Here is a 15,909-nt window from a genome sequence, read left to right as displayed (position 1 = left end):
AACAGTATATGGTCAATCAATTGTGCAAAGAGATACAAACAGGAAATTGGGGTCAAAAAATGGGAAATAAGCAAAGGGTCAAAGCTAAAAATGCAAATAGGAAACCCATTCAGAATTGCAATTCACTGAGAAAACTCACAATGAACAAGAATGAATGAACTGAATAAATACATTGATTGATTATTAGCAAATAGGAAGCAGGTGTGTGTTCAGGTGAGTGAGAGAGCTGTAGTGTCTAGACTGGCAGCACTGGTGTCCTGACTCACAGAGTGAATGTGAGGTGCCCAGATGCATGTTAGGGGTCTGACAGCATGACACTTGTACGAGCCTAACAGAACTTATGAGGGTGCTAGAATGTAGAACCAGGCTGTGGCCAATCCATTAGGCTGTGCTAGTGTGACACCCACAAAGTATGGTCAGATTTGTGTGTTTCATTTATTTAAATGTTTTATTTTCATGTTGTATTTTAAACTTCTGCCAAATAACTTAAGTTCCCTAGCCTTCTGTTAGAGCGATTGGCCAGAGGAAGCACTGTGATAGAGGGTTGTGCTTAGGGTAACTACTGTAGCTGAGGGCACTGCCTCTCAGACTACAGTGGCATCTGCAAAGCACAAGCCGCGTGTCCCTATTTCACATCTTTTCACCGTTTACAGGTGGGAAATTGTGATAGAAATACACAAAAATTGCACTAACTTAGGTGGCAAACTACGTAAATGTGTATTTCGAGTATAAATCAAGCAGAAGTTCATATTTACTTTGTAAATGTATGCTTGCTGAACCAAGGTCGGCCATGTCATAGCCGTAGTGTGTAAAAGTTATGCTGTAAAGGTGTTTAAATGTGTCCAGGTACTTTATAAATTTAAATCCTTTTGATCTGCTTGTTCTTTGCTGTTAATTTGTAAATAAAATAGTGCATATATGTATGTATATATATTTATATATGTATGTACATGTATATATATATATATATATATATATATATATATATATATATATATACACACACACACCTATGCACATACAATCAGGTCCATAAGTATTTGGATAGTGACACAATTTTCGTTATTTTGCCTCTGCACGCCACTACAATGGACAATGGATTTGAAATGAAGCAATCAAGATGTGAATAAAGTGTAGACTTTCAGCTTTAATTCAAGAGGTTTAACAGAAATACTGCAGTAAACATTTAGGAATTACAGCCATTTTTTACAGCGTCCCTTCATTTTCACAGGCACAAAATTAATTGATAAGTATATAGGCTCCATAGGCTCTCCTGCATCAGAGTGTATGTGCTACCAGTGTCTAACACAGCTTTCAACTCCTTCCCTCTTGGCATCACCGGCACCAGGAGTAGTGTTGTGTCATCGTGGTTTTGGAGCAACTATGGTCAGGTGGCTTCTTGTTGGTTTTATCTTTACCAGTCAGATTTCCCACCTTTAGCTCCCATGCATTCCTTCTCCACCATAGATCCAATCTTCACCAACTGTTCTACTGTGTTCACTGTCCCTCTCAGGCAGCCAGCAACCTTGGGGTTGATGTTGTTAAGTATGCGGCTCACCAGTCCCTCTTCCAAGATCACAGGCTTCCACTTGAGGCAGAGAGGCCTTGTAGTCATAAGCGAAATTTCTCAGACGCTGTTTCGGCTGTTGTACCAGGGTCCTCAGCTTCTCTTCCACTTCAGACAGGTAATCATCTGGTACAAACGCAGCCATGAATGCCTCTTTGAATGATTTTCTGTCACTTACTTTTGCCTTCTCTGCCTTCCACCAGCTCAGAGCAAGTCCTCTCAGCACAGTGCTCAGGGCTCCCACTAGCTCCCCACTGGGAAGGGGCCTGATGTCCAGGAAGTTTTCACGTTGTTCAATGAAGCTGAGCACATCCGCCATCTCGCAGGAGTTGCCAAAGGAGGGAAACTCCAGACAGATGGGAGGTCGTGGTCAGAACGATAATGCCCCGGCTACAGCTAAGGATGGGAGGGTATTAGGGGTTGAATGTCTGCAGGTGGATTGGTGTCATAGGTGGCACTCAAAGACTTAAGTGGTGGAATTTTCCCTCTAGGTTCAGGGACCAGAGTGTTGGGAGGATTAATGGAAGAAACGTGGAAGGTAGCTGGGGGGTAATGTAGTCTGTAGAGAGTTGGGGTGCTAGTCTGTCTGATTTTCTTCATCTGACTCAGGAAATACAGGAAACAATCAATAACCGCCCTCTCCAGTTTCTCCAGGGACCTTTGCAAGTAGTCCTCCGTCTCAGCTAAGCTAGTGCCCACTGTCTCCCTAAAACTTTTTTCCCAGTTAGGTGTGCTGTTCTCTAAGGGCCAATAAATCCACTTTAAGTTGGTCTGCCTGCAGTGTTTGTACATAACCCACATTCTGCATATCATTATCATCATCCTCAAACTGCTCATTGTCAGAAATGTACAGAGAACCTTGACATTATTTCTGGGGTAGGATTATGTAGCATAACAAATGGGCCTGCTGAAAAATCCACATCATTAATAGCCGTCTCAAGCATGTGTACATTTGTAACATTGTGAGAATTATCAATAGTTACAACATTCAATTCAATTCAATTTTATTTGTATAGCACTTTTAACAATGGACATTGTCACAAAGCAGCTTTACAGAAATAAATGGATTCAAAATATATTGTAAATATGTGAATTTATCCCTAATGAGCAAGCCAGAGGCGATGATGGCAAGGAAAAACTCCCTGAGACAATATGAGGAAGAAACCTTGAGAGGAACCAGATTCAAAATGGAACCCATCCTCATCTGGGAGCAATGCATAGTGCAATTATAAATAAATCCCTTCTATTATTGTGTACTATATGGACAAATAGTGCAAATGTGCAACCAGTAAATTCATCACAGTTTTCGCAATTTTAACAAGTCCAGTTGGTTAAAATCTATCCACTGTTCACTGATGGAGTCCTGAGTATGAAGCTGCTCGTAGGGATCTGCATCCCTAAAGTCACCACAGCAATCACAATCCCAAGCCATCACAGTACAACTCCCCATATGAGATCCCCAAGCCATCTCCACAGCCCTCAGGTGGCACCATCCCCAGAAGTAGGGCATCAGGATGAGTCAGGCAGGTCCGGAGAGCAGAAGGGGTCAGGATCACTGGCATCTCAGGAGTAGCATGTGTAGCGGGAGGGAGAGGGAGGGAGAGAGAGGGAGAGATTGTTAGGTAAGCGTCTGTCCTCTAATCGTTAAGGACAATGTATTTTGCATGTAGAGTGCAAGCAGGGACTCCGGCAAGACTAGCTATGACAGCATAACTGAAAAGGAGAGCCAGAAGCTAACACAGACATGAGGGCACCCTGGGACATAAAGCATCCTGAAACCTGAGTGAACGCATGAGAGGGGGGGCGACAGCATCCAAACATCCCAGTTCACCACAACACTCTATGCCTGTGAACCCTCCAGACCTGCTCCTTTACCTAAGAAAAAACTATTAACAAAAGGCTTGACTAAACAAATGTTTGCATCCTAGACTTAAACACTGAGACTGTGTCTGAGCCCCGAACACTAAGTGGAAGGCTGTTCCATAGCCGTGGGGCTTTGTAAGAGAAAGCTCTATCCCCAGCTGTAGCCCTCACTAAGTAGACTTGGCAGATCAAGACCAAAAGTTCGCTCAAGTACTTTTGGACAGAACAAGGACAGAATTAACCCTGTCAGTATCCTCCATTTTTTCCTCCTTTTTTTACCCAAAGTAACTCTGACATACACAAAATAAATGAGAAATTTGACCCCCTTATGGGCCACCACTATGTAATGCTCGGTGGGAACATCACTGAGATTTACACAAATAAGGCATTCTTAACCTCACTAAATAGTGTGTATCTGAGTCCTCTGGAACAAAACCAGACCAGAGCAAACTGTTATGAGACACACAAAGTGTATTATTCATACGATACAGGTGTACAACAGACCTAACAGAATAATTTGTGTATTGGCAAGTATATATTCTGCCCCTTTTTCATCGAGAGATGAAAAAAAGCATATTTTTGCTTTTCAGACTGTTTGTCTGATTTTCACCAATTTTTTTTTGTATTATGGGTAAAGAGCCAGTACTCTAGCTATAAGTTAATGTAAATCTATGGTAATTTCACTTTTTTATGTGTAAAGTGTGGGGGGGTGTCACTTCAAGTGTAGGTACCCTAGGTCACTGGGTAATCTGGGCCTGTATATCACGGTCGTCCTGGCCTGGAGCATGGTGTCGAGGTGAGTCCCTGGGTGTTCCTTTGGCCATCAGCATTGCCATATTGGACCCCTGCCTGATGTTGCACCTGAAAAAAGAAGTCCTGCAATGAAATTACCTGCATTGCATTGAGTTTCCCGGGCACTGGTGTCTTTCGCCTTGGCCATCCATTGGAGTGGTGTGTGGTCTTTGACTAGGGTGAAGTGTTGGCCTGCCAGGTAATAGCGGAGTTCCTCGATGACCCACTTTATGGCCAGGACCTCTCTTGAAGGTGACATACCACCACTAGGCGGAGGTCAGCTTCCTGCTCATATACAGTACCGGGTGCTCCTCCCTGTTGAATGTCTGCGAGAGCACGGTGAGGGGGAGGCTAAAGAAGAGAAGTTAGGAGCAAATCTTTGATAGTACCCCACCAACCCCAGAAAGACACATACCTGTTTTTTTGTGGTGGGATGGGAGTACCCTCCCACGGTCAGCATGGACCTGGACATGGTCGGGTGGTGAGGGATAGGCGAGGCAGTTGGTTGCACTTTGCTGCCACCTGGGCTGGGCTGACTGGGTGCCCTGTTCTGGCGGCTCGTCAGGAAGAAATCTCTTTTCTCACCCCTGCTGATCCACAAGGTGGCAATCGCACATTCCAGGGCTTCCACCATCTCTCTCGGGTTATCGGGGGCTTGCATGTCAACACTTTTTCGACAACCTCGTCAGGGGTGTGCCTCTCAGGTTGCGGCCAGTGGTTGGTGGTACAGAGTACATCATCCACCTGAGGCCGTGGGGTGGCTCCAGGCGTGTAGGTCCACTGATGGAATTCTGCCACCACATTGATGGAAGACAGACCACAGCAGGCCAGAATTTCCTCCTTCAGGGTTTCGAGTGCATAGCATGTGAGCCAAGCCTTTTCAGAGAGAAAAGGGGCAAGGATGTGGTCCCATTCCTTCTCGGGCCAGCCCTCCTGCGACACAATGCGATCAAAGGTGTGTAGGAAAGCGTCAACGTCAGCTTTGGCGGTCACCTTCGTGTGGGGGTGTTGGGCGTCTTGACGGGGGTCGGGCGGGGGGTGGTAGCGGTGGTGCTGAGTTTGTGGAGAGTCAGCAACTCCTCGTTGGCAGTGCAAAGCCCCAGGGCCAGTTCCTGGGTTACTGCTTGCTGATGGAGGCTGGTCTCTAGAATGTATGCAAAGTACATTGTCCTTAACCATTAGAGGACAAAAGCTTACCTCACTCTCTGTTGAGCTACACATGCTACTTCTGAGATGCCAGTGATCCTGACCCCTTCTGCTCCTCCTCGCTGCTTGACCCATCCTGATGCCCTACTTCTGGTTGGAGTTCTCATCGGTTGAGTTCACTCGCTGCTGCTGGGGGCGGCCCAATATGGACGGTCTGAAGAACCATTTGGTTTGCTGGGGATAGTCCCACCTGGGGGCTGTGGAGATGGCTTGGGGATCACATATTGGGAGCTGTACTATAATGGCTTGGGACTGGGATTGCTGTGGTGGCTTTGGGGCTGAGGTTGCCACAAACAGCTTTGTACTCAGGACTCCATCAGTGGACAGTGGATAGATTTTAACCAACTGGACTTCTTGCAAAAACTGTGATGAATTTATTGGTTGCACAATTGCACTATTTGTCCATATAGTACACAATAATAGAAGGGATTTATTTATAATTGCACTATCCGTTGTGCCCAGATGAGGATGGGTTCCCTTTTGAGCCTGGGTCCTCTCAAGGTTTCTTCCTCATATCATCTCAGGGAGTTTTTCCTTGCCACTGTCACATCTGGCTTGCTCATTAGGGATAAATTCACATATTTCAATATATTTTGAATCCATTTATTTCTGTAAAGCTGCTTTGTGACAATGTCCATTGTTAAAAGTGCTATACAAATAAAATTGAATTGAATTCAATCGAATTTGGCTGGGCCAGCGGAGAAACCAGGCATTTCCAGGATCAGCATTCTCTTATGGAATTGGGATCCCTGACTGGCTGCAGGCCTTCCCCAGTCAAGCAGAAACATATTGAGTGAGTGTACAAAGGACTACACATCAGGCCTTTGTGGACTCAGGGTGTAACCAGACCAATGTCCATCAAAGGTGATTCAATGAGGAGCATTGGGAAATGCACGAATGGTGAAGGTGAGATGAGTGCACGGGGATGTTCAGGAATATCCGCTGGTGCCAGTCATTTATACATTCCAAAAGGGGCAAAAGTAGAGGCAGCGATTAGTCCTCGCCTCACCCATCCACTAATTTTTGGGACAAATTGGCTAGGGTTTCAGGCATTAGGAAGAGAAATGTTTGTACACATTTGTGGTTACCATTTTATGGTTAAAATATTCTGTACTGTTTTTGAAGTGGATGCACACACACAGGAGGTGTCTGTATGCTCCACAATTCACCAGGCCTTCTCAGGGAATACTGTCTGAAGGACATTCAAAACCAGAGACAAGAAATGGACTGTGGAAAATGTATATGGGTGGAGTTGACTTGTCTGACCATCTGTAATACTGCAGTATTATACTACCCCACATAAGATATTTCACTGGTACGGGACACTCTTTTCTCACTTTCTCGACACTGCCACCACAAATGCATCCTTTCTGCACCGGGAGATCACCCCAAACAAGAGGTAAAATCCCCAACACACAAAGTACACAAGCCACACAAGGACGCAGGACCTGTGAACACTGCCAAATGGGAGATAAAAGAAAAAGTGGATACCATGGAAGTGTAAGGCCTGTGATGTGGCACTGTGCCTCATTGTTGACAGGAACTGCTTTGAAAAATGGCACAGTTAAAAAGGACACTGACATTGGAGGACTAACCAGACTGAAAAAAAAAATGCCTGTGACTGATCTGTTTTACCTGTAAATAGTTCACTAGAGGTTCTTGTTTCACATTTTTAAATTTTATATTTTGCTGAATTTGACTGAAAAAATACCTAAGACTGATCTGTTTTATTTGTAAATAGTTCACTAGAGTTCTTTGTTTTTCACTTCTAAAGTTTACATTTTGCATTTATGGTCTTGAAAAAAAATACTTGAAAAAAAACACATTTCATTTAGCTTGTTTTCATAATTTATTAAATAAAAGCGTGAGTTTTTTAATAGGCATTTTTTCTTATTTGTGGGTTGTGGAAGCAGTTACATCAATACGCTATCTTATATTTTAAAAAATAATAGAATATTCTTAAAGCTGAAGTTGTGCTGAAAAAATGATATCAAATACTCGAATTAAAACATTTTTAAGGTGGTTTAATAAAAAAAAAATCTACGGCAAAACATTTTCATTTTTTAGACTTCAAAGGGTTAATGCATGGGAGCTATATAAGGATGGCTATATAAGGATGACACCATCAAGTAAAATAAATGTTTAATTTAAATTTTTTTGCGTACAGTTATAGTTCTTCTTGCCTTTTGATATTATCAGAACAGTATGGAAATTAATTTTCCATACTGGAAATTATAATGGAAAAAAAGTAAAAGTAAAAGTGTTTATCAGGGCCTAGGAGACAGTTTTATATTTGTGCTGAATTTGGGTTAGAAGCCTAGGTAAATTGTTTTGGGACAGGGTTTTTTGGTATGTGGGCAGGTGAGGACTGAACCTTGATGAGACAACACCTGTGTATGCACATGAAGCTTCAATAAAAACTATTCCTATTCTAAAAGTTTGTGTCTGCTTGCATCTTTATTAAGGAGAAAAATACTTCACAATCCATCAAGTGGTGTTGTCTGCAGGATATGACTGCAATACCGAGGTAAGATGCCAATCCTCCTTTTTCCTGCTATAATATAAAATATTTAAGGCCTCCCTATCAGAATAAACCTGTAATGTCAAGTAAAGTCAGCAAAGGTTTGCAAGCATGTTTAGGACATTTTGGATGGATGTTATACTGCATGCATAAGAAAAACCTTAAGCTTAAGTGAGAATGCTTCCTGGTGAATGAATATGGATTCAGTGAATGGATCCAGTAGTGTTAAATGTTGAATTGCTGTAAATGAGTAGTGAGAGACTGCTCTGAAGGAAGTCAGAAGAAGGCCTTCAAAGTGAATTCAGAAGTATAAAAAGTGTATCAACATGTTTATGTCTACATCTCTGTTCTGTTTTATATTTCAACTGTATGTGAGTGAAGATGTCTGAAGTGTGTGTGGTAGCTCTGTGAACTTCAGTGAATTGACAAAGTGACTAAGAGTCATGGCAGAAGAAAATCCAGCATGGTCAGTGAGGCTGATATGGCAAGTGAACTCTCTGACATTATCTGAGTTGATGTAAGTTGAAGAGGAGTTGTCCCAGAAATACATTATAAAAACAACATTTATATATATCAGTCAGGTCTGGAAGTATTTGGACAATAACAGAGTTTTGTGATTTTGCCTTTAAACAACACCATAATGGATTTGAAATAAAACAATCAAGATGTGATCAAAGTGTAGACTTTCAGCTTTATTTTAAGAGGTTCCACAAAAATATGGCATTTACCATTTAGGAATTACAGCCATTTTCAACAAAGTACTTCCATTTTCAGGGGCTCAAAGGTATTTGGACAAAGTGACAAAATTGTAAATTTTGCCTTCTGCCTTCTGCCTTCAGTCTTGTCTTCAGTAAGTGAAAAGCATGCTCTGTTGGGTTTAGATCAGGCATCTGACTTGGCCATTGAAGAATATTCCATTTCTTTGCCTTCAAAATGTCTTGAGTTGCTTTTGCGGTATGTTTGGGGTCATTATCCACCTGCACTGTGAAACGGCACCGTATCAGTTTTGTAGCATTTGGCTGAATGTGAGCAGAGAGTACAGCAATATACACCGCAGAATTCATCTTGCTACTTCTGTCAGCAGTCACATCATCAATAAACAACAGTGAGCCCGTTCCATATGCCCGTGCCATAACACTGCCTTCACATGTTTGACACATGATGTGGTATACTTTGGATCATGAGCTGTTCCTTTCTTTCACCATACTTTTCTCTTCCCATCATTCTGGTACGGAAAGTTAATCTTGGGTTCATCAGTCCAAAGAATCTTATTCCAGAACATGGGAGGCTTTTTTAGATGTTTTCTGGCAAAGTCTAATCTGGCTTTCCTGTTCTTGAATGTTACCAGTGGTTTATTGTAAACCCCCTGTATTTACATTCATGAAGGCGTCGCTTGATTGTAGATTTTGACAATGATACGCCTACCTTCTCCAGAGTATTCTTGACTTCTGTTGATGTTGCGAAGGGGTTTTTCTTCACCAAGGAAAGGATTCTGCGATCATCCACTTTAGTTGTCTTCCGTGGTCTTCCAGGCCTTTCGATGTTGTTGAGCTCACCAGTGCTTTCTTTCTTTTTAAGAATGTACCCACCTGTTGATTTGGCCACACCTAAGGTTTTTGCTATCTCAAAATAAATGTATGTTGTTTTTTCAGCCTAATGATGGCCCCCTTCACTTGCATTGAGATCTCCTTGGACTTCATATTGGTTCCAGTCGAACAGCTGCCAAATGCCAACTCAATACCTGATATCAAGTCCAGACCTTTTATCTGCTTCATCTGTCTTGAAGTTACAAGGGAATGGACTGCACCTGGTCAATTAACTGAGTTAATTGTCCAAATACCTTTGAGGCCCTGAAAATGGAAGTACTTTACTTAAAATGGCTGTAATTCCTAAATGGTAAATGCCATATTTTTGAAGTCTACACTTCAATCACATCTTGATTGTTTTATTTCAAATCCATTGTGGTGGTGTATAAAGGCAAAATCACAAAAGCTCTGTCATTGTCCAAATACTTCTGGACCTGACTGTATATAACACAATACAAAATACAATAGAAATAGAAATATATATTATATATATACATATACAGTACAAAAGTCTTAGGCACCCTATTTTTTTAGTACAAACTTTGTTATAGATTTTTATTTTATGACTTCTACATTATTGATTCAGTACAAAAACATTAGAATGTTTTTAGAATTCCAACATTAGTTTTCCAGCACAAAATTAAATGTTACAGAAAAAATGTTTGTATGTCAGTAAAGAAATCAGCATATTACAAAAGAGGCCACTTTTCAGACAAAAAAAACATAATGGAGGCTGCTGGGTTTCGCTGCAAAAAATAAGAAGCAAGTGTGACAGTCAAAGTCTCCAGAAGAACTGTGGCTGGTTCTTCAAGACGCTCAGTAAAACTTACCAGCTAATTTCCTATTTTTTTTTTTAAAGCGAAGGATCGTCACATCAAATATTGACTTTGTTTCATTTATTACTGTTTACTGCTCTTTATAGAATTTTTTAAATGTAGAAACATTTAGTTTCATAATTTTTTATTATTTTCAATTTTTTTTTAATTATTCTTTGCTGTATTCACAGCATTTCTCTGATGTGATTTTGCACAGTACTGTATATATATATATATATATATATATATATATATATATATATATATACATATATATAAAATTGCATTCATCCATATGTTACCATTATCTATTTAACCCAAATCCACTTGTAAGACATATATATTAAAAAATAAACCACACCAGTGTCTCTAGTGGCAGCACAGTATAATAATCATAAGACACAGGGATAGGCAGCAGTCTGTGTCTGTGAGCTCATTCATGCAGAATGGTGCTTTCCTCTCAGTGTGAGCTCAGTTAGACCGGCCCATGAAAGCAGTTGTGTTTCTATGCGTTCTAAGATCAGGTAAGCCTTTTTGACTGAAACTGAAGTGTGCAGTGTCGATTTGAGGTCATTGGTGATGGTGACTCTCAGAAGTGTAAACCTTCTGACACTGCATCCTCTTGAGTGTAGATTGTGGAATCTTCAGCTTTAAATGTAAAAAGAATAAAACACAATGGGCTGCGGTCCCTGCTGAGAAATCCAACTTAGCCAGTTACCAGCTGCCAAAACACAGACTGAGCTGGTGTATCTGGTAGCTTGTCTGGTGGTAAGTTATGTTACAGATTCCTTATTACTTGACTAAATTGATAAATACTTGTTTGAGTTTTTTTTAATTGCCTTACTCTTGTGTTACTTTCTTTTAAAAATTGTCTGTGATGTAATGTAGCATTAGCAGTGGTATTTCAGAAACTGTTCCTTTCTACCAGAACTTATCAGCTGGCAAAGATGGTCAGCTTGGTCTGTGTTTTGGCACAGACTCCAATATGTTAATTTAAAATATCTTTCCATGTTGTCACTTTACTGAGAAACTGCAATACCAAATGCTTTTTCTAAGACAAATAATTAACAAATTTAAAAATGTGCTCTTATTTAACAAAGCGGAATGTATAATTATATACAATGTCTCAATGTATATAATTATACATTCTGCTTTGTTAAATAAGAGCACATTTTTAAATCTGTTTATTATTTGTCTTAGATTATTGTTACTATAGAAACAATAATGTGCTCCTTCTAATACATTAACATAAATCTGTGATTTGCTTCACAGCCGGCACTACTTTCAGAACTGCTGGTATCAGAGGATGTGGATTAATTTTCTGTAAGGCTCTGACAGGAGTTCTGGCTGTAACATAAATTATAGGTTTATATTAATGCACTCCTTCATTTCAGTAACAGTAAATTTTCCACCATGGGAGTCTGTAGGATTGAGGAGTTTTATGTTTTATTAACGAAAGAGAGATTAGAAAGAGAGGCTGGTGAGGGAAAAACTGTTTATAGGTGCCATAACGGAAGTGATAACAGAAACTAACTTGTCTCACAGACGTTCCATACCATTAACTGTAACTGTAAACGGTTAAAAAGCATTAAGTGTTCATTAATAAGTTAAAATGTATACATTTTAACCATGTAGTATAAGAGGAATGCTGTTATAGGAAAACAATGCTTCCCATCAGGCCGTATCACATCACCCTGGTATGGATAATTTTCCTATGACAGCATGACCAGTCACGTGTTATTGCTTACTTTATCAACGCCTTCTGAATCGGATTCACGAATTCAACAGCACTGTGGAATAAGTAATGAATAAAACACGATGAGGCACTGTGTTTTAGGAAACTAATTAAAAGTGCTGTGGTATGATGCGGCTTAGTTTAAAGGTGCCTGCCACACACTCCAATTGCTAACTTGGGGGTGTGCTTTTAGTCATTCTCCGAGTCCTAAAGTAAAAGTAAAGTGAGTCGAGTCTGACTCAGGACAGTGTTTGTAACCTTAACCTTCAGGAAATAGACAAAGTAACAAATGTGACTACCATTTATGTTTCTTTTACGTTACTGGTGTGCCATTACCGATTAGTCAGGGAGACTGCTAGCGAGATCCCCCTCTAGTGGATGAATAACGAATTGATAACGACTACCGGAGGAACAGGTTTACTACAATTTATACATCTTTTTAACTTACGTGCTTGATCTTTAGACATTCGTTTTTTGACGTTTATTGTGTAATCCCTAGCCCCCTAGGCTAGAGTGCTTACACAAAAGTTCAGGTTGAAAACCTTTGCTTTAGATGATTATTGCACAGTTTTAAGAACGTTTGGAGTGTAAAATCGATCTGCCGTAAATAGGCGTGTTTGTCGTAAAGCTGGTCGTTACCATAGCTACTAGCGACTCAGCAACACATGTGTCTAGTAATGGCGACAGAAGAAGAACGTGCTGCTGCGGAAATTATGAGATCTTTGGCCCGACACTTAAACTGTTTGAATGAAGGTGAGAAAAGCACAAGAAAACAAGCATTGGAGGATATAAAAAAAGAAACCATCGAGAAAGGCTTGTCAAGTACCGTGTTACAAGAAGTTTTTGCGTGTCTGCTGAAGCCGCTTCTGAGATGCCTGTCAGATCCTATGGAAAGATGCCGAGAAGTTGCTATTCAAATAATTGGAGACTTCATAAGATGCGTTTCAAAACCAGAGTCGTCAATGCCTTATATAATGCCTTCCTTGGCTCAGCGACTCGGTGGAAAAGAGATAGTAGAACCAGCAGAAGAGTTGCGGCTGTCCATGGTAGAAGTTCTGTCGCTTATTGTAGAGGTCTGCGGGAGACACCTTGCCCCGTACCTGGATGATATGATAAAAATCCTGCAAAAAACCATAATTGACCCTTTCCCCGACGTTATAAAGGAGAGTTGTAAATGTACAATACAGTTTGCCCGGAGTATACCAGGTGAGTTTTTGGCATATCCACATCTCTAGCCTTCAACATGAAGGTAAATGAAAGTTAATGCTGTTTATTGCAAACAGAAGGTTAAGGAATAATCCTGCTAATGCATTTGTTCATTAATGGAGGCAGGAAGTGAAACTCTATTTAACACGTGAGTAGTTAACTAGATAATTAGCGTAAATTCCTGTCCAAGTCGTGGGAGTGCTGCTTTGCAACTGGGAAATATGGAAGCTAGCAGATAACTGATATCGCCGTAGAGTTGGTTCTATTTTGGGCATTCGCAGAATATTCGAGTTTCTCACTCCTATATTTCTCAAGAAATATATGTACAAAGTTATAAAACGTGTATATTCTCACTCTGGAGTGGATAGAGAACCATCTACAATATACACTCACAAAGCACTTTATTAGGTACACCTGTAAACCTACTTATTCATGCAATTATGTAATCAGCCAATCGTGTCGCAGCAGTGCAGTGCATGAAATCATGCAGGTTCGGGACAGCAGCTATGGATAATGTTCACATCACTCATCAGAACAGGGAAAAAATGTGATCTCAGTGATTTTGACCGTGGCATGATTGTTGTTGCCAGACGGGCTGATTTGAATATTTCTATAACTGCTGATCTCCTGGGATTTTCATGCACAACAGTCTCTAGAGTTTACTCAGAATAAAGAATTACAATAAAATGTGCAATAAAGAAAAAACAACCAGTGAGCGGCAGTTCTGCGGACAGAAATGCCTTGTTGAGAGGGGTCAACAGAGAATGGACAGACTGGCCTGAGCTGACAGAAAGGCTACAGTAACTCAGATAACCACTCTGTACAGTTGTGGGGAGCGTAAAAGCATCTCAGAATGCACAATGAGGTGGACGGACTACAACAGCAGAAGACCATACTTTTACCAGGGAGACAAAGGAGGCAGCATCCTGAGGGCGAGCAGATGTTCCATTGTGTAAACAATGCTGGCTTGATGATAATCAATCCCAAGAGAACGATAAGAGATGTGTCAGTCCACGTGGTATCCATTCTGACCATGCTTAGGCCAAAGAAAATCACAAGAACAACAAAAAGAATGATGAAAATAACACACAAATACAGAGCTACTGTAACAGGCAGCCATTCAGCGTGCACTGGGTGTCTTGTATGCTCTTGCATACAAGCCGAAGTGAGTTTGTATTAAATATGTTTCTTACTATTATATTTTTTCAATATTTAGTAATGGACATAGCCTATATAAGGGGTTACTAGTCAACCAGTAGGCCTAATTAAAAAAATATTTGACTAGATGATTAGTTTTCTTTTCTATAGTTAAAGCAAAAACCAATGAGTTCCATACATAGTCATACGAAGGGATATCAAAATAAAAATTTTCCAATAAAGCAAAAGAAAATCATTGGTGGCTCATCTGTAGGTGCAGAGCCCATTCATATACACTTACTGGCCACTGTAATAGGACCACCTGTACAATGTCTTTTGTGCAGTTATATCGAATAAGCAAATCATGTGTCAGCAGCACCATGCATTAAATCATGAAGATACAGGACAAGAGATTCAGATAATGTTCACATCAAACATCAGAATGGGGAAAAATTTCTCAGTGATCGTCTTATCACTTATCTTAGTGACCGTGGCATGGTTATTTGTGCCGTAACCTGTTTTTACTTCAACTCTCCAGTTTCAGTGAACCTGTGCCCACTGTAGCCTCAGCTTCCTGTTCTTGGCTGACAGATGTGCAATTCAATCTTTTGCTGTTGTAGCCCATCCACCTCAAGGTTCAGCGTGTTGTGTGTTATGAAATGCTTTTAAGTACAGTTGTAAAGAGTGGCTATTTGAGTTACCATAGGCTTCCTATCAGCATGTACCATTCTGTCCATTGTCCTCTGACGTTACTCATCAACAAGCTGTTTCCACCCACAGACCTGCTGCTCATTGAATGTATTTTGTTTTTCCTCATCATTCTGTGTAAACTTTATTGACTGTTTATTCAATGTTTTTTGTAATTCTTTGTAATCTCTAGAGACTGTTGTGTGTGAAAATCCCAGGAGACCAGCTCTTTCTGCAATACTCAAACCTGCCCATTTGGCACCAACAGCCATGCCACAGTCAAAGTCACAGAGATCACATTTGTCCTCATTCTGATGTTTAATGTGTGAACATTAACTAAAGCTCTTAACCTGTGTCTGCATGGTTGTGTGCATTGCATTGCTGCTACATTTTGTTACTGGTTGTGACTATAAAACACCTCACTGTTCTCTTTATGCTAAGGCTGAACTGCCTCCTCTGAACTTATGACGGTGCCTACACTGGTACTGTTTTATTTATAAATAAATATGTGGCTTGTTACGTACTTATTTCTCATCCGTCATTTTTGTAAAAAATGAACATTACAATCTTTGGACATTAGGACATTGGACATTACTCAACTAGTTAACCGTATTAGGTCTGAGCTGGGGAAAAAGGTTTTAATTTTAATGCCTCAAAAATGTGAAACAACTTACAGGAACACTTAAAACTTACTGTACTCCCTTCACTGGTTGAATTTATGGCACTTGTAAATAACTTTGAGAATAGCCATAGTGGAAGTTGTTTCTGTGATATTTGATTGTATATTATTATGT

The 15,909-nt window shown here is 40.4% G+C and overlaps 1 protein-coding gene across 2 annotated transcripts in view; it reads left to right on the top strand.

Moving 5' to 3' along the window:
• Positions 1-12,556: 12,556 nt before the first annotated feature.
• Positions 12,557-15,909, top strand: part of LOC113528252 (dynein axonemal assembly factor 5) — a 61,112-nt gene continuing 57,759 nt past the window's right edge. Inside the window, exon 1 of one of the 2 annotated variants that reach the window (XM_053239286.1) lies at positions 12,557-13,291. In XM_053239286.1, the coding sequence (XP_053095261.1) occupies positions 12,751-13,291 (541 nt within the window). In that variant the 5' untranslated portion in view covers positions 12,557-12,750. The remainder of the gene's footprint in view (positions 13,292-15,909) is intronic. The other variant, XM_026916697.3, reaches the window with a different exon arrangement.

The sequence above is a fragment of the Pangasianodon hypophthalmus genome, chromosome 13 (genome assembly GCF_027358585.1).
Source record: "Pangasianodon hypophthalmus isolate fPanHyp1 chromosome 13, fPanHyp1.pri, whole genome shotgun sequence".
Classification (NCBI taxonomy): domain Eukaryota; kingdom Metazoa; phylum Chordata; class Actinopteri; order Siluriformes; family Pangasiidae; genus Pangasianodon; species Pangasianodon hypophthalmus.
Note: the sequence above shows the minus strand (reverse complement) of the source record. Positions and strands in the feature narration are given on the sequence as shown.